The 19,525-nt window shown below is 40.2% G+C and overlaps 1 protein-coding gene across 1 annotated transcript; it reads right to left on the bottom strand.

Moving 5' to 3' along the window:
* Window positions 1-319: 319 nt before the first annotated feature.
* LOC101476934 (synaptosome associated protein 91a) lies at window positions 320-19,494 on the bottom strand. The gene is made up of 16 exons (XM_076889639.1): window positions 19,479-19,494; window positions 16,940-17,134; window positions 15,552-15,629; window positions 13,435-13,689; window positions 10,620-10,703; window positions 10,252-10,320; window positions 9,794-9,910; window positions 9,030-9,101; window positions 7,440-7,664; window positions 4,706-4,903; window positions 4,599-4,617; window positions 4,360-4,450; window positions 4,021-4,116; window positions 3,669-3,788; window positions 2,939-3,027; window positions 320-2,335 (listed from the first exon to the last, which is right to left on the bottom strand). Exons 1-15 carry the CDS (start codon window positions 19,492-19,494, stop codon window positions 2,947-2,949), a joined length of 1,716 nt encoding a protein of 571 aa, XP_076745754.1. The 3' UTR covers window positions 320-2,335; window positions 2,939-2,946.
* Window positions 19,495-19,525: the final 31 nt, after the last annotated feature.

The raw sequence follows: 19,525 nt of genomic DNA, 5'->3' as shown, positions 1-19,525 counted from the left end.
CTAACACTGAAGCATTCATGCTCAGAATGAAATCATAATAGTCAGTACAGACTACACATGCTTCGTTCTACACCCAGACTGTACAACCCCACATCTAGATTGGGATAACTGGGAAGAGACACCGGCCTAGGATGTGTGTTTCTTGATTATTTTGTGATCATTTCAAATTTTGACATACACATGTTTTTCAACTCTACTCTTTTAGACCTCTTTTGGAGGACAGAGCCACAGCAAAAGACAGTTATAAGAAAAAAACCTATAATGTAGCGTTTTCATGTGGTGAAACTGAAATAAAAGCAGTCATTTTGGAGCCAGACAGTTCAATCCATCATTGAATTTATTGCATCTCAAAGGGCTTACATGCACATGGGGAGGGCCATTGTAAATAAAATAAATTTACAACTAAACAAAAATACAATTTTCATAATTTAGTCATGAAAAATGTTAATAATCTCCCATTATTTTCTCTGAATCACATCTGATTCACACAACCAATCCACTAAGAGGACAACACACAGAGTAAGCTTGATAACTGTCTGTAGTTTACAGCACAGGAGAGGGGGACCGGTGTTAAACAATGTCCAAACATATGCATATGTCAACACTGAAAACATACACATTTCAATGTAAGTAAGCAGGAACAGAAGTGCTTTGGGTAACACGTTCAGAAGGTTCGACAGTGACCTCCTGTGGGTTTCTCTACACACTGTTCCTCATGTGGCCACATACAGAATTACATACAGTTCCACTAAAAATTGGCCGATCGTCAGTACTGATCATATGAAGAACTCAAACGCAGTGTTCAGACAGCAGCAGGATCGGATTTTTTTCTTCACATTATAACTTGGCCACGTTTGCTCAGTGGGTGCATACTGCTAGATAACACTGAAGTTAAAGGTACCATGTGGAGTTTTCCACTGCTAACAGGAGTAAGGTTTTGATGAGGAGGTGTAAACACTGTACATTTCAAAGGTTTTTCTTTACATGAAGTAAATGCTTCGTATTCATAACCATAATCAACGGATCGGGGATACTTAAACAGCTTTCTTTGGTGTGAAATACTGAATGCAAGCAGAATATCGTATGCAAACTCCATAACGTACCTTTAATCCGCACCCAAGTCAGTGATGGGATTTTCTAGTTGTTGCTAGGTTACCATGTTGATTAACTGCTGTTCTTAGAAATGACTCAATATAAATTTCAATCCTTAAATCAACTGGATGTCAGATTGATTAATTTGAGCTGGCTGAACACAGGGTTTGGTATGGCATTGCTATTGAGAAAGTCTGAAAGAAAGAACAGGCACCAGACATTCCCCGTGTGAGAAGTGTCAAAAGCAGACTTACGTAGACAGTTAGACAGGAATAGTCTGAATTTACCTCCGTGCTGAAGAAGTACATTTTAAGATATGTCCTGTAATAGCAATACCAGCAAATATCAGTAGCAGTATGGAGGATTATTCTAAAACAAAGAGAACATATACAAATGAATAACATAAAACAAAAACACAAAAGAAGAAATGTAGAAATATAAGCCACCAGTTAAAAACAAGAAAAACAAGAGAAACAAACAAAAGGATCACTTGCTGGTCTTGTATGACTCAGAAGCCCATAGAAGAGGTTTCTAAATACACAGTATATTAATCATGTAGCGGTAGTCATATTTGCTTCCAAATAGTGTTGAAAGATGATGGTAAATAGAAGGATACTCACACCACTTCTTACAACTTCATGTCTGACTCACATTTATATTTCTCTTCAACACACGTACAGAATAGAGACGAAATCCTCGCCCGGAGAAATCTATGTACATCAAAGAGGACCTTTCTGTAAACAACACACAGCATGTTTCTCAGAAAAATCTCCCGGGGCTTTGTTTGTTTTTCCCACTCTCATCCAATCAGAGTGGGACAAAAGGAGAGCCCCTCCCCCTTTACAAGGAGGTACAGACAAAGAAAGGGGTGGAGACAAATAAGGGGAGGAGCTCAGGACACCAAAGCACATCCATCATTCGACTTAGTACTAGAAATGAATCCGAACACGTACGCCTTCGCTTTCTCACGCTTAATTTTCTTTTTTAAGTGATTTTGTTTAGACAAAAGTTTGGTACATCGACATAAGCACACGCTTTTATTTTTTTCTCGTATATTTATATGTAATCCGCTATGGTTCACTTTCACAGTTTGTGCTACAACATCACACAGGAGAAGGGCTGGAGTAGGGTGGAGAAAAGAGGGTCTTAATAAGGTTGAATAGCTGAACATCGCTGGTGTTCTGAGATGTTGACAGACACCAGGTAAAAAGGTGAGGGGGCTCTCATCCAAAGAGGGAAGCAGCTGGAAGACAGGAAATAGAGAGCATTTTTAATATAAAAGTCATTTTGTTCTGGAGGCAAATGAAAAGGTCTGTACTGGAAGCTGACTGTGATTTTTGTTTTGCAAAGCGATGATCTGAAACCAGCTGATTTTCATGTTTCTTATATTCAAGAAGTTCATGAGTATCCTTTTGAAGACCAAATACCTGACATTAAAGATGCAGATTGAAAACTACCAAACATTAAAATCAAGTTTACTACCTGTGTGTATATGTGTGTTTTCAATTACGTACATTCAACCACAGCAATCTATAAAATATCTAAACCAACAGGATTACAACCTTAATCACACTAGTATTAATCCTAGCTGAAGACGCTCAATTCCACCTGGGTTTTATTTAATCCAAAGCTCATTCTTAGTCATTTTATTTTTGTGGATATAAAAGCACAGAAATAAAATATTTATTTAACTTCAGCTAAAAGCAGAAAAAAACCTGAAGATGCTGTATATGGCTTTATTGTTTGTTGATGACTTTTTTAAGCTCTGAACTCAGATTTGCAGTGGCACTGCCAAGTCACATGATTCCAACAAACGTACAACAAGAATTCTTTCATGAGCTCCCACCTGGAGCGTTATAAGAAGTCCTTGAGGTCAAGTTCTGCCAATGGGTCCTTGGGCTTCTTGGGGCTCTGGCTCGCAGGTCCTGGAGAAAGCTGGAGAAACAGGACACACAGATCTTCTTAAATTGACCACAAATATTTTAGATAAGAAGATATAACTAATTAAATTCAAAATTAAGTAACATTTTTTTAGATTGACTCCCAACATGTACTGTAGCTCATTTATGTTGTTTTACATTGTTTTTATGTGCTTTTTAATGCGTTTTTGTAGCACATTCACAGAGAAGTTTACTGGAGCTTATATACTGTACTTTATGTTGTAGTTTTGCTGTTTGCTAGGACAAAGTCCCACAGCTTTGTAATGGACAAAAAATTGTTTTCTTATTATGATTCTTAATAATATAAGCAATGCTTGTAAGGAATATCTCTATAGATCTATATGAAAACCAGAACTATTAAATTGATACATAAAAGCCAGTATAAATATACATATATATGCACAGATCACGGCACAATTAATTTACTGTCAGACAACCCAATCGATGTGTTTTTAAAAGTTTAGCCCCTGCTAACCAGCTACCTTTAGCCCTTCTCACCTAATGTTTCCATATTAGCAGACTGGTCAAGTTGCTGTTATAGCAGCTCTTTATTTCATTTAGCTATCCTGAGTTTCCCAGTTAAACAAGCATGCGAAAATACAGCCTAATTTTGAGGGAAAGACTGTGATGTGTTACCGGTGCTCCTGGTGCAGCGGCTCCAGGTGCAACTCCGGCCACCCCAGTGAAGGGAGGTCTCATCATGGACTGTCCCATCATGGGCTGCATCACAGGAGCTCCAGGCCCTGCTGCAGGAGGCTGGTAAGACAAGGGAAGGACATCAGTCTTGGAGCGATACAATTCCCCAATTCCCAAAAAATGCAATAAGATAGAAAAGCAGGTCAAAGGGGTGTAGTTTTTGGATGTCTGTTTTCAAAAATATGCATTCAGTCAGTTAAACAAAGTTAAGCATAAGGAAAAAAACATTTCTTAGTTTAGAAGCTCTCTACAATCCTCAGAAAAGATTAATTATAAATTAAATTAAGCTTACCATGCCAAAGCCAGGTTGTGCACTCATTGGTGGCACCATGGCTGCACCAGGGGGAGCTGCTCCTGGCACCCCAGGAGCTCCAGGGGTGGCACCGGTCTAAAGAGAACAAACAGGTGAACAGGTCACAATAACACATCTTGGTTCAGGAAGTGTCTGCACAGTGGCTGCCTAAGTGACCTGATTTTACTGTCCAGATTAAATGAAAGTACAGATTAAAAGAAATGTAGTTACTGATAAACCCGTGGCAGTACAAACGCACACTTCTAAACTTAGTTTTCAAAAAGGCTGCTTTTCATATAAAGCGTATTCTGATCCTGATGGAATGAATACTGTTCTTACCATGGGGGCTCCCGGTGTAGCCCAGCTTGTGGGGGCTACCTGTGGCATCCAGTTTGCGCCTCCTGTTAGCTTCTTCTCACTCTGTGAGTCCCTAAAGGAGTTTAAATGTAGGATACAAGTCAAGATATATGCAATTAATGTCACTTCAATCTCTGTCTTTTTGGGCCAAATGAGCAAAAAGAAAGAAAGGGTTTGCAAATCTAATGATTAACTAATTTTTATAGAATTCACACACTTACTTTTTCTTTACTCCAAGGTCTGAACAGGAAAAAGAAGGAAGAATGAGTTACCTTTCTATGTAAGAAGACAAATAATAGAACTCCATACAGGGAAAGCTACAGTTTACCTCCAACCAGGTTGGCCAGCGATGTGTCCAGATCTCCTACAATGGTTTTGGTAGCAGGAGGGGTGGCGGATGGAGCGGCTGCAATACCCCCCATTGCAACAGGAGTTCCCATGCTTCCTGCAGTGCTTCCAGTAGTGCTGCCCCCAGTGCTCTGGGGCGTTACACTAGGCATCAGCAAGTCACCTAATCCATCAAACACTTGATGGTGGGAAGGTGGGATAAAACAACATAGATTACAAACCTGTCAATCCCTACGTTAACGAACACAGAGCAGACAGTATGATGAGTGGGACAATCTGGCTGTGACAGCATAAGTATTCAGTTGTGTATCACATGCACAATGTCTGGTAATACATTTGAGGGCAAAACTGCACCAATTGAACTCACTTGGTCAGCTGCTCAACCAGTTAAGATTGTCACATCTCAGAACTTAAAAACCAGCAACATCTGGAGGACATGTTCTAAACCAGGTGTCATCAAGGCCAGCTGGTTTAATTCCAACTAACAATTACAGAAGTACTGTATTGTTACAAGTTGGCTGTTTGTTGTGGTATATATGCATGTACAAACGATCAATTTTAATTTTATTAACAGCTTCACAGTGTATAAGCAGGCAAGCAGAAGTAACAGCTTTGGCAAAAATTGGATATAACATTTGCTCCAGAAATGCCAGTCCTCTTCAGCTGATTGTTCGGCTACAAATTCTTTGTAATATCTCATATAGACCATGCTCTGAAATTTTGTGAAAGTACAAGTCGATGAGACAGAGAAGTTCACTTCTGTCTGAGGTGAGTTGCTGAGGATATCCTGAACTTTCCTGTTTTTAAGCACTGGTGTTAGCCTTTGTTATCTGCTGTTAGCCAGTGTTAGCAGCTGTTAGCTGCTATTAGCCAGTGTTAGTGAAACTTTCTTTGAAGTGTATCTAACATTGCTGGACTCAGACATTTAGTAAATAAACTCTCATGCAATGTGACAGGGTCATCCATCTGTTTATCAGAGAGAGAAACAGTTGATACTTTGACCTAACATTAGCTGGTACAATGTTAGCTTAACCATCTGCAGTTGCTGTTTAGCTGGCTTGTTCTCAGCTGTCCAGAGACGGGAAAGCCACATTCCTAATCTGCTGTTTTTGCATGTTTTAGAGGCTTGTCTCTTGAGTTTTCACTTCTTTGGTAAAGGAGACCCCTTCTCTTGTTTACCCTTTGACATTCTTTGGATCATGGGTAGTCGACAACGGCAAGAGACATCCAAAACTGGGATTCAAAATCTCATAGAGGTAGGTTAGCAAGGTAAATACTGAACCGTGTAGCAGAGTGGACCAAAAACACATCTACTCAGTAAACGCCATTACCGGAAGTCCCCCAGGAGACCCCTTCTCTGATGAAAAAAAAACCCCATGTGTACTATCCTTCATATCTCAAGTGTGAAGGTTCAGAAAATTTGCCTCTGTAACACACGAACACCTATGAGTTCTCATCTCTATGGCCAGTCTTGCCACATACATAACATCCTTCGACAAACCACCATCTGCTGCAGTGTATTTTTAATGTATTAATTCTAAGTTTATGAGAATGCATCAAGTTGTTGGAAAATGTAGTTGCAAACAAATCAATATATATTTATGAGTACATTTTTTAAATTAAATAAAATAAAAAAAATGACGGACTGTACCTTTAAGCTGGTATATCCTACCCAAAGAAGCTGCCCATCTGCAAGTCACTTTGCAATCTGCCTCCACCTAGCTCCTCTTTTCCACTTTCTACTGATCTCCCTGCCTCTAGCTTTCCCTGTATGTGTGTGAAAGGGTGGGGAAGTCCTAAAACAGAGCCATACAGCAAAATATAAAAATCTTACAGGTGGAACCATTAATCTTCTTTAGTCTGTAGTGGATCTGAATGAACTGTAACTGCAGGAAGTAGACCATAACCTTTAGTCTTTGACTAATGCTTGCAGTAGGTTTAATCATACGATGCCAATCTATTAGGTTTCATCAGAGTAATGCTTTAAAAAAAAGGAAGGTTTGAAAGATGTCGCTGAAGCCTTGATGGCATGTGGTTACTCCAAGAGGCTAAAATCCAAAAGACTGAAGGGAAACGTAGATGCATTAAGGGTAAGCACCAATCGTGTCTCATGCAGGAGACAACATGCAACTTGGGAACAGCTTCGGTAAAGAAAACAGTAAGGGAGAGTTGTCCAAAGGGCATGCTGTTATCCACCGCAGGGTTTAACTCACCAGTTACAGATTAGAAGAAGCAAGCAATGACCCAGCAGAGTGGAAGGAGGGTGATGAGGGAACAAGATGTGTAAAGCAGAGGAGAAACACAGAAAGAAAGCAAGAAAATAGAAAGAAGGGAGAGTGGAGGGGTGAGTGGGGAGGTGAAGAAAGCACAGCATTTGTGAAAGTTAAAGAAGTAAAATAGAGGAGACTAAGAGAGAAAGACCAGTGCAAAAGAAGCAGCGGTGCTGAGGAATAAAGCAGTCAGCAGGAACAAGAGTTTTACGTCAGACTGTGACCCCAGCACGTCAGCGTCTCATTCATGCAGAAATCAAGCTGTCAGCAGGTAACAATAACTAGGTCAGCTGTTAAGAGCGCTCGGCTTTAATAAAGCAAACCGAGATTAATGCACATCAAGCAAGACCTGTGCAAATATCAACAAAATATTTCATAAAATTCTCTTAACTCACAAGACAATGACATCAATCACTAAAATGAAGCAACATAACAACCACTTACTTGAAGCATCAAAGCCACCAGAGGGTGCTGATGTAGTGGATGGAGGTTCTACTGCTGCTGCTGGAGCTGGAACTATTGGTACTACTGCCACTACAGCAGGTACTGGTGGAGCTGGCGAAGGAAGCGCGCCCAAGGCATCAAAACCCGTCTCTAGGAGGTCATTCTGCACCAGAGCTGGAGCCAGGGCTGGAGCGGCAGCAGGGGTGAGGGTGGGGGACATTAATCCTGAAGGATATAAACAACAGGACTGTAGAATCATACCGAGTACTGCATCAGCACAGTGAAATAAACAGGAACAGATCATCCCTCCGAAAGGAAAACAGATAAAATATTCATGTTCCAACATATCTTTAGAATTCATAGTATCATAATGTCCCAACAGAGCACTTTGCTGTCAGACTGAAGGCTGACTTGTCATTCACAGTCTCCAAATGTATAATGAGAGACGAAGCCTTCAACTATCAGATTCCTCTCCTGTGGAACAAGCTATTAGTTTATGGTTCAGAAGGCAGATACCAATCTACTTTAAAGATCAGACTTCCAACTTCCCTGTTTCATAAAACTTGGAGTTGACGCTGAATCAGGAAACCCTGAACCATCCCTTAGTTTTGCTGCTGGCCTCAGGCTGCTAGTGGGCTTTCCATGAACGGTCTCCTGTTTACACTAATCCCAACATCTGGTTGCAGGAGATGATTTCCCCTCCCTGAGCCTGGTTCTGGTGGAGGGCTCTTCCTGTTAAAAAAGGAAGCTTTCCTCCCTGCTATAGCCAAGTGCTTGGTCATAGGGATAGATCTCTCACTATTATGGTAGATCTTTACCTTCTGATGTAAAGTGTCTTGAGAAGATTGAACTGATGCTGATAATGATTTAAATAAATACCTTTTTTCTTCCACAGTTACCTGACAAAATTTATTTCTAGATGTTTCAGTTATAAAGGCATTCAGCAGTATTTAACAGCTGAAAGAAGAGAAAAAACTGTGTAATGTTGAAGCGTTGGGGTTGATGAGTTATAACAGTGTATGCTGCCAATACACTCTGCATTAGTCTTATTATGACAGTTCTGAAAGCAAGACTTTCACTTAAATTGACTATTTCTGTAATGCACTGAAACATTTACTGGGCCAGATCTGCACAGTTTTCTTTTTACAGTGACATACACAGAGCCAAATAAATGCTTGCCAAGTGTCTGGGTATCATCATCTACTTCTAAAGGTTTTGTAGTTTCAATGTAGCTAATGCACAACTGCACCTCCCAGTAGGTTCATCAACTATTCAATAAAGATCTAAATGAGATGGGCAAGACATAGCCATGATGTCATTGGGAGGTCGTGGAGGAAAGACATATTCCAAATGAGTCCTAAGTCACTCTGGAACAGCTGTGCAATTAATTCAACTAGAGCTGCCAAGTCATTACTTTATTGACGACATCTTAATCAGCGTAAGACTCTCCAATCAACCATTTGCCAAAATGAAAAGTTTTTAAAAGACTTTTCAGCACAACTTACTTAAAGTTTTCTGTCCATTCAGTCTTTTGATTCGCATGAAACACTGTGATGGAACTCCAAAGAGTGACAACTAGAAGAGACTCACCTCCCAGCAGGTCGTCTTCAAGTCCTACAGGAGCAGAACTCTGCGTTTCCTCCACAGGGCCCCCGAAAGAGTCTACGGGAGCATCCAGTTATCCACAAGGCAGCATGGAGGGCAGAAAAGGGTGAGAGGTCAGCCCTGGTACACAAAATGAGACACAATGAAGGGGTGGGTAGGACACAAAATTATCTTTATAAAAGAAAAAGAAAAAGTGTGAACAAAAAAGGTTAAATTAAATCAGATTTTAAGGCAATCCATCCAAGAATTGTTTTAACAGAAAATACAAGGAAAACATCTGTGTTGGTTCAAGGACACATCTAAAACCTGCAGGACACCGGCACTTGAGGCCTGGAGTTCCCCACCCCTGACATAGAGAAATAATTGCTCTAGGATACACCCCCCCCCCCCCCCTCCCCAATTAAAAAACCCAAAACAAAACAAACCCACAAAAAACAAACAAACAAAAGAAAGATACGGAAGAGTCAAATAATATGAGGCACAAAGTACATCAACATCAATTATATGTCACATTTTATTGTAGAAGTGATATACCAGTGTGGGATGTCAAGTCAGTACTTAAATAACATCTATTGAGTGAGCGTACATATGCTTTATGGTATCAGGACACTGATGCTTACCGAATGTGAGTGTATTTGAGACATTAATAAAGTGGGTTTACACTTTATTAACTCTAACAAACTCTACAACTCTTAACAAATCCCTCGCAAATCGTATATATCTGTCAGTTGGTGTTGTATGTACAGTACCCAACAGGTCAATGACAGGCTCTGGCTCTGCTTTAGGTGGAGATGAGGTCCCTGCCGCAGGAACAGAAGCAGGAGCCGGGGCAGCGGCAGGGGTAGGAGCAGGAGATGAAAACGAATCTGGACAGAAGAGATAGAAAAAGAGATTTAATTAAATCAGTTTTATTAATCACTGCTTCAGTTCCAGTGACAGACTCCTCTGCTCATGTAGGGTTTTTTTTCCTGCCTGTTCTAAAAAGACTAAAGCAGACATGCAGAGAAGAAGAAGCAGAAGGAGGAAGCAAGCATCCCTGCATCTTAACTGTGTATCCACATCCTTGAAGCGTGCATCCTTTGGAAGTAGAGGTCTGGTCTGCATGTGCATGCAGACCCCAGTACCATGCAAAAACTTGTCTGGCTGCACCCCTCATAAAAAAGGAAGGAAAACAGTGATGCAGTAAAGGTAAAGCAGCTTGACTCACCCGTCACAATGTCTCCAGCCGGAGCCGGCTCGGGCAAAGGAGAGGGCCCGCGTGAAACAGCAGGAAGGTCTAATTTACCAACGCAAGCAAGAGGCAGAATACGAGAAAGAAGAAAACCATGGAGGTTGGGCAAAAAAAAAAAAAAAAGCATTAGCGTGGCAGGTAGAAAGATAAAGCATAGAAAGAAAGCAGCCACAACGATTATCCGGTAATTGACGAGTGGGATGCATGCACAGTTGTCACATACCACTATGGGGGGACAAACCAAGAGGTGAGGAAAAAGAACAGCTGACAGAGGAGTGGACATATAGAAACCAGAGGAGATGAAGAGGTTCCATAGACAGAGAAATGGATATCAACTCCTGTACCTGCACCAAAAAGGTCTACGCTAGGAGTGGTAGCAGCTTTGGATTCAGTGGTAGGGCTTTGCTCAGGCATAGAATCAAACATATCTACGAACAAGGACACACAATCATATGTACATTCAGAGTCCAAAGTCCAGTGCATACAAAATGGATTCAGAAGAGAGATGAGGGGAAAGCAGAGAGAGCAGATATTTTGATTATTAAATGGATAAGTTGCTGTGTATCTATCCAGTGCAATGCAGAATGAGAGTTAAAAGGGAAATATTGCCAAAGTTAAGCATGAAGACAAACTTACATATTTTCTATATAATAATCACTACAATCTGCCATGTTCAAAATTCAAGAGCTAAGAGATAAGAAGACTAACGGGAGAGGTTTTCAACACCTGGCATTTCCTTTGCCCTCCAATAAAACATATATAAACATACTTTCATTTAGAAAATCCTGTTTGTAGCTGTGTGGCATTCTGAGCTAAACAGTAATGTTGGCATGACAATATTCTGATATCTGGCTTCTTCAGTTAATTTCATGTTAGCATGTTAGTATGCTAATAATTAGCAACAAACAAAAACTCCGAAGAGGACTGTCATTTACCTTTGTACATTTGCTACATTTGTTGGATAAAACAAAATGTGTTTGATCCCTTCTGATGCTAAACAAATATATATATATATATATATATATATATATATATATATATATATATATATTAGTATCAAACTACCAAGTTGATTTTGGAGGGAGTATGATTAGTTCAAAATTCTTTTTCAATGGCTTCTTTACACACACCCAAGTTTTTGCTTTAGCCACGTTCCGCTTGGCCTGTCAGTACCTATCGACTGCCTCAGAAGTCCCACAGGCTAACCAAGCACAATAGGACTCCTTCTTCAGCCTGACGGTTCCCTTCACCTCCAGTGTCAACCATCTAGTTAGGGGGTTACCACCATGACAGGCACCAACCACCTTGCGCCCGCATCGGTGCAGCTGCTTCAGCAATGGAGGCGTTGAAAATGGTTCATTCTGACTCAATGTCCCCAGTCTACCTCGAAATGCTGTCTAAGCTATGCTGTCAAGGGAGTTGAAGATCTCACTATATGTTTAGGCACCCCACGTCTGTCCAGCATCCTCCCCCAATACCTGATCCAACTCCCCGCCAGGTGGTAATCAGTTGACAGCTCAGTGCCTCTCTTCACCCAGGTATCCAGAACATATGGCTGCAGATCTGAAGATACGATTAAATAATTGATCATCGACCTGCTGGTGCCACATGCACTTGTAGACACCCTTATGTTCGAACATGGTTTTTGCTATGGACAGACTGTGGTTTATACATAAGTCCAGTAAGAGAACACTGGTTGGGTTCAGATCTGGCAGGCCGTTCCTCCAAATCAAGCTCCTACAGGAATGTCGGGTACTCTGAGCTGTCGTTCAGTGCGTAGGCACAAACAACAGTCAGGACCCGTTCCCCGACCCGAAGGCACAGGGAACAAACCCTCTCATTCAAAAACTCCAATGTACAGGCAGCAACCAGATGGGATATTAAGATACCCACCCAGCCTGCCGTCTCTCACCAAGGGCAACTCCAGAGTTAGACAGTCCAGCCGTTTTCCAAGAGACTGGTTCTGGAGCCCAAGCCATGCATTGAGGTGAGCCTGAATATATCTAGTTGGTACCTCTCAACCTTTCACACTAGCTCAGGCTTCTTCACCACCAGAGAGATGACATTAAATGTCCCAGTTGTTAGTCTTGGTAGATGGGGATCAGTCTGCCAGGGTCTCTGCCCTGGGTCGCCACTCAGTGCACACTGCACCCGACCCCTACGGCATCTCCTGCAGGTGGCGGGCTGACAGGAGGGTGGGCCCATGTCCCTTGTGCCCTGGCAGGTCTAAGTTGTCATAGATTAACTAAAATTACTTAACCTTCATGCTGAGACTAGATGAGTTATTATAATTAATTTAAAAACGAGTGCACTAAAATTCATAACAAGCAATCCACTGGTAATTTTAAAAAACCTAAAGGTTCAACAAAACTTAGAAATCAATGGCTCAGCTCTGCTGAGTTTGAGAAAGCTCAGCAGATGACCAAAGTATACTTATCATGAATATCAGAATCAGTGTACTATCGCTAGCTTGGCAAAGATATACAGCAAAAACAATTCTTATTTGGGCTTCTTAAGGCCTTTGGGTTATTAGACCTTTCCACACACTGAAAAACAAACATAGACAAATTCTGTTCTTTAATTCTGACATTTAGCGATATTCCCTTTTAACTCAGATGCATAAGCTACAATACAGCATTCCCATCCACCAGTATCTAAAAACTCTGGCCACAAGCAGGAGAAGAAAACACTTTTCTTCCCTCTAAGTTTGGGAGACTGTTAGTAATATTAAAAAATCAACACAATTTGAGCCACCTCTGTTACTAAACACAAAACAAAATTTTCTTTTATCCACAGAGATCAAATAAGTACAAGTTTTGGTCCCCGGTCGGTAAATAATATTCAATTTTAAAACTGGCTTTGGAGATTTTTTCTAATTCGCTATATTCATGTTTTTTGGGGTTTTTTTAACAGAAGAGGTCAAAATGCTTGATTGATTATAAACAATCTAAAGGAAAGGTATCATGGAAAAATATAAAAACAAATCAGAATGTAGGGACTGGGCAAGTTATTGTAATTTTCACCATCATCATCATCATCATCATCATCATCAATACCAAGAGCAACACAATCATCATAATTATTAATACCATCATCATCACCATTGTCATAATGCAGGGCAATGCAGTGAGAGGCTTAATGAGAGCGAGAAGACTTTACCACCAAAGAGATCTAGAGTCGGGGCAGCTGCAGACTCTGTGGTGGTGTCGGTGGAGGTTGTGGCAGTAGTAGTTGTGGTGGTGGTATTAGTGGAAGAAGGGGTGGGGGCAGCAATGGGAGCGATGATAGTCGGCGCATCACTAGAGGTGGGAGGAGTAATGGCAGCAGCATCCGCCCCCGTGTCGGTGGGCTTCATAGCAAACAGGTCCAGTTCTGGAGCAATGTCCGCACTGCCCTCCGTCGTAGCGAAGGGGTCTTCGCAAAGAGCAGCAGGTTGGTGGCGTTCAGGAGTTAGGGAGGGGGTAATGATTAGAAAAGAAGGGAATGGGTCAGTGGAGAGGGGATGAGGAAGGGAGGGATTAAGGATTTGTTAAAGTGACAAAAACTGCAAAAAGCATTTTTGTGAGGCTAAATACCTCAGAAGTGTCAAGTTAGGGTCAAAGAAAGTAAAACAATACATGGTAACTCTTTAACTTCAGTGCTCCATCCACAAACTTCAGCAGAAAATACAATAGAAAGAAAAAACAGTAATTATGGACTATAGTTAGTAGTGGAATAATTCCATGATGCCCAATTTGTCTCAAACATGCAAGCCTAATCCAAACCATCCATGTGTCCAGGAAACAGCCGGCTCTGTGAACACTGCTAGCAGTATATAAGAATGAAAGGACATGCTATAAATACCTTGTATCTATTAAAAATCAATTTAAACTGTTTTTTCTGTCCTAGAGTGACAAGTCTTTCTAACTTGGGTTGACAAAAAAAAAAGGGGGGGGGGGGGATTAAATATTACTTATTACAAAAGAACTACTACACAGTCAACCATTTGCTAGTTAGCATTAGTTTTTGTTTGTTGGTTGTTTTTGTTTTTTTCTGGTTTATCAATAAGAGCAGGACACCTATCAATACATGGAGCAAAGAACCTAGAAAATTAGAGATAAGATAAGATAAAACTTTATTAATCCGTCGGGTGGGTTCCTAGTTAGCATTAAGTAATTCTGGGTCTAGTCAAGTATACAAGTTAGTAAAAGTATTAAGTATTAAGTTTTCTTCTTCTTTATCAAAATAGTTAACTATATATAGTACTTCTTAATCAATCTACGTAAATGGCCTTGATCTTCATTCTTGAAGTAAATAACTTTGGCAGTGCACTGGTAAATAAGCTAAATGCTAACATGCTCACACTGACACTAGTGACTTGCTAATGTTTGGCAAGTAATGATTTAAAGTTAGCAAGGCAACATGCTAATCATGAACTTAAAACAACAACTGAAGCTTAGAAAAGCTAACAAAGCACAGATGTATTTTGGCCTAGCAATGGTGTTATAGTGAACATCAAGGTTCATAACACAATTGACAAAGTAAGGAACAAAATTATTTGTTTTATTTAAGTATTTTACAAAGTTATTAGAACCTAAGCTTGGCGATTAATGTATTTTGAGCAGTACTGGGGTACGTTGTGGCAAAATTGGAAAAAAGTCATGGAATCACTCCAGTCTTCTCATTGTTGAAAAACTAAGCTAACCAATGCACAAAGTTGTCAAAAGCTGGTGCTTCCCTTTTACACAGAAGATAAAGTGTGGATGCAGGATAAAGTTATTTTTAAGGTTAATCACACATAAATATTAAATACTCTGTGATTACAGTAGGGGTAATTATAATGTAAAGTAACATTTTTGCTTATTGAATGGACATTATGTAGGTTGCTTCAGTTTCTCTGCTATGTAAGCTGCTGCAGGCCAAAGAGAACAGCTGAATGCAAGTTATTAAAAACCAAAATAAAATATGATTAGTATAACCATCATAATCCAGTTGTGTCATGGTTAGTGGTGTTAAAAAATACATTTATTTCTGGAATACTGAGAAGATAATAGCTGTGCTGTGCTTTTTACTGCAGTATTCACTGGATGAATATTAGGAGGAGAGGGTCCATGACTTGGGCATTGGAGTAGGATTTGGGGTGAGACAGTGGGACCTGAGGGCAGGTTTGTTCTACTGTCTTCTATGAAAGCAGAAGCAGCTTTATTAATATAATAAAAGCAACAGCCTTCACATTCGCACACGCACTCGTACCTCCATGCACACACGTTTGCACAGAAAGCTGTTTTGTCACCCACCAGATCCACCAAATGCATCAGCAGCAGGGCCCGCGGCCACGGCAGCAGGACCATCTCCTGGGGAAGGTGCAAACGCATCTAGGGTATTGCAGACGAAAAACAGCCGGAACGCGAACACAAAACGTAACACCCGGACCAACACACCAACACACACATGGATGTATAGAACAGAAGATGAATAAACAGATGAAATGGACAGGGAAGAAAAATGAGAGGTCAGCATCAGGAAAAAGCAGAGAATACAAGAAATATGCAGCCCAGTAACTGCAATGATTGATCTCATTGTATCATCAGTCACATGATGAGTTTTGTTTTGATGGGGCTGCATAATGCTGCATTCAGTGAGTGCACCACCAGTGCAGGCTCGTGAAATGAGGCATGTTGTCACAAGTTACTTGCACTCTGTGACAAGAGGGGAAATGTCAAGGTCAGGGATGGACAAAGGTCGTTTCTCTTTGGTGTTTTAGTAGTACTCTGAATGTTTGTTAGTATTAACTAATATGCCAAATTATCATTAAATAGCACTCAGCCAGTTTTTGTCTTGGCATATTTAAGAAACTGTTAGTAACTCATAGGAAGAAAATAATTCAGGGCAATAACAAAAAGCACAAATTGACAAATCTCAAATATATGCATCATGATTTTGCACATTGCAGGGGAATGAAATAATGCTGTACGGTACTGGTTAATTTTTGGGGGGCGGATTTGAAATGGTAAAGGTTTTTCCCCCGCCGAGTGAAAAACATGATGCGTGATAGCTGGACACAAAGCCAGCACAACAGTACGTGCATGGCAGTCACAAAGCAGGACGTAAAAACATGTTTAGTCACATCACTAAGCATTATTTTTTTTCCAAAAATGAAGTACATCTGTACATCAACAGCCCCCTCCCCCCCCAAAACTCTCAAACATTTCTAGCTATAGAATGAAGAAATATCCGTTTAATTTTGGTATTTTATATTAGATAAAATAAGGCTTGGAAATAAAGCTGCAACTTGAGAAAAGATCAAAAAAATATGTTAAAAAGATTCTTAATTCAGATTAAGGAAACATTCTTCAAAAAGAGCTGTGAGTGCTGCTAAACAACATTTCTATCCTCGAAAAGCTTTGGTAATGCATTTCTCATCTGCCTACTGTTAGAATATGCATTTGATGTTGTTTTTCGCATCAAAAAGAGTATGTAGAACATTTAAGCTCAGTGGTTAACCTGATGAGACAAAAGCCTGTATGCTTTTTGTCAGGTTATGATATTGCACTCCTGTGTTTCCAAAAGTAAATCCAAGCTTCATAACAAAGGAAATCTATCATTATGTAACTAAACAATGAATGGGCTTGTTGCAGAAAAGCAGGCAGGCCGTGTCTGCATCCTACCCTCCACCTACACTGACCTCCGAAAAGGTCGATGTCTGTGGCTGAGGTGGTGGAGGCAGGAGCAGAGATGGGCAGCGAGGTGGGCGCCTGCGCAGCTGCAGCAGTGGTGGAACGAGCAGGGGCTATGGGCGGGGCAGCCACGGGGGCAGAAGCAGCCGCAGCATTGGCATCAGCAGACTCTTCAGAGGCTCCGTCGGTAGCGGCCGGAGTCGCTACGCAGATAAACCCCGCAATCCAAACGCCACGACCCAGTCACAACCCCCAAAAGAGAGGAAGAAACAGCAGGAGAGAAAATAGGGAAGAAAGAGCAAGACGGCAGAGTCAAAGACGTCAAAGTGAGTGAAAAGTTCAAAAAGAAAGAAGAAAATTCAGAACTGCAGGTTGAGAGACAAGTTGAACAGGCGACTGCAGGCGACGCTGTCAACAGAATACTTACCCAAGAGATCTTCAAGACAGCACAAACCAAAACAAAGAGAGAGAGAGAGAGGTCAGAGACAGTGAATGACTGAGTTAAGAAAGAGATATACTTTGAAATTATGCAGATGCTCCAAGTAATGATTTTTTTTGGTTAATTTGAGAGCTTCCAACCTTTTACAGGAAAAGCCAGAAAAGCAGAGATGGGACAAAAGCAAATCCAATTGAGTGAAAGGGCCATTAATATAACTGAGGCTTTAAAAAGGCTAAGGCTGGACCACAGCCATGGTTAAGGTATCAGAGGACATGTAGGAAAAAAATCGTTAAAATTGCGATTAAAACCACAAGAAGTTTCACAATGTTAAAGAGGAGAGTCCCATTTCTCTTTCTGTTAAAGCCGATGATTTTCAGTAAAAGTTTAAGAAGAATAAAAGAGTTTGTTTGTTTCTGCACATTTATTACAAACTATAAATAACTGATGCTGCTGCCAGCCGAAGCATACAGGCAGGTTTTTCCGTTTAGTTTCTTCTTTCTCCTTCTTGGTTTTCATTCATTCTATTTTGGCAAGAAAAATCACTCAGCAGTCACCTCACCACACTGTGTGCTTTGAAAAAAGGTTGCAAATAATTTAAAGTAAAGCTGGCGGCGAGTAGTTTAGTAACTGAATCATTAAAAAACAACAGATTTATTGAAGAAGTTGATGTAAGTGTGTAAAATGTGCTCTTTCACTGAAGTACATTAAGTTAAGGTCATTAAATATCACTAAAACTCTCCCCTGTCACAGCTGAGCGACCATAATGTGACAGTGTGAGTCTGTTAAACTAAACATAACAGCATGTTAAAGAGCTGGGCATAAGGCTGTAGGACAAGAGATACACAGTACTTTACACTTCAGGAGGTCTGGTTTAACATAAGCTACAACTTTTAGCAGAAACTTCTCACAGCAGTAGCAAAGGGTTATATCTGAAGCCAAGACGTGCTGGGCAAAGTGGCGGTTACAACCGTTTCCATGACAATAACACCCAATAAACTTGATTTTCCTAACTAATTGTGTTTGATGCTAAAATAAATTTACTGCTTTTTATGTTTCGTTAATGTCTCTGATCTCCTTATTTTGTAATGTTTAGATTCCAGTTTAATTGAATCTTCCCTTCTGTCCATTTCATATTTTTAATAAATTCTATCTTTGTCTTTAAAAGAGTAAAATACTAATTAATATATATTATCTTGTTAGCTTTCCAAAATTCTATAAAAAAAAAATCTATATTCATAACTAGAAGATCTGATCTAAATTTTCTTTCCTCTGTGTTTTTCTCACATTGAAAAAGATTGATGTTGATCTGTCTGATATATAAGCAAATAAGCTGAGTGTGTTAGAAACAAAAAGCTGATCTCACAGTTTAATTCATAACACTCTATAATACCAGGGATCTGATTGTTTACCTACATGGATCATTAGCTTATAGGGATGCTGACTTTTTGCCTGAAAATTATGAATCCAGTTGATTTGAACATTGTATCAGGAGCTACACTGACTATTCTAAGAATTCAAAATACAGCCTTGAAACAGTGTCATGTGAGTCTGCATTGTTCTGTATTGGACAAGCAATCTGATATGACGAACATAATTTCCCTAAAACACTTGATCTTTGGGACTAATGTTGTATTACATTTAAAATCAGAAGTCAGAAGTTCCAAAATTCCCAGTCAGTCATTTTTAACTGAAACATCCCCTTACTTACAACTCAGAGAGTTAGGGCAGCCCCGCCAACCCCGACTTCATAATCCAAAATGGCCCCAGTGCATGTAAACGATAATAAAACTTCTAATCTGTGCCGCCACTGCTGTGTCTTTGTGACTGGTTAAATAAGCCATATACAGTGCACTGACCCAGCTCTATCTATGAACTTGATGCACCGTTAATTTAAAGTGCAAGAAAAAAACTATTATTGTGCTGCTTTCTAATTATGTATGGCTGCCTCCACCTCCGAAGAAGCAAAACAAATCCTACTTTTCTTTGCTTTTATTACTTGAATGAACCCAACTTGGGAGTGACATCAGTCCCGGCTCTGACATCCAACTTCCGAGGTAAATGAAATGCAGCATGATTGAATGGGTTGTGGGACTACTCTGGGGTCAGACCTGTCTCTAACAGCATTTAGCATGATATCTTTGTAGGCATTCATTTA

This window comes from Maylandia zebra, linkage group LG11 (assembly GCF_041146795.1).
Source record: "Maylandia zebra isolate NMK-2024a linkage group LG11, Mzebra_GT3a, whole genome shotgun sequence".
NCBI lineage: Eukaryota > Metazoa > Chordata > Actinopteri > Cichliformes > Cichlidae > Maylandia > Maylandia zebra.
This window is presented reverse-complemented; position numbering and strand designations above follow the sequence as displayed.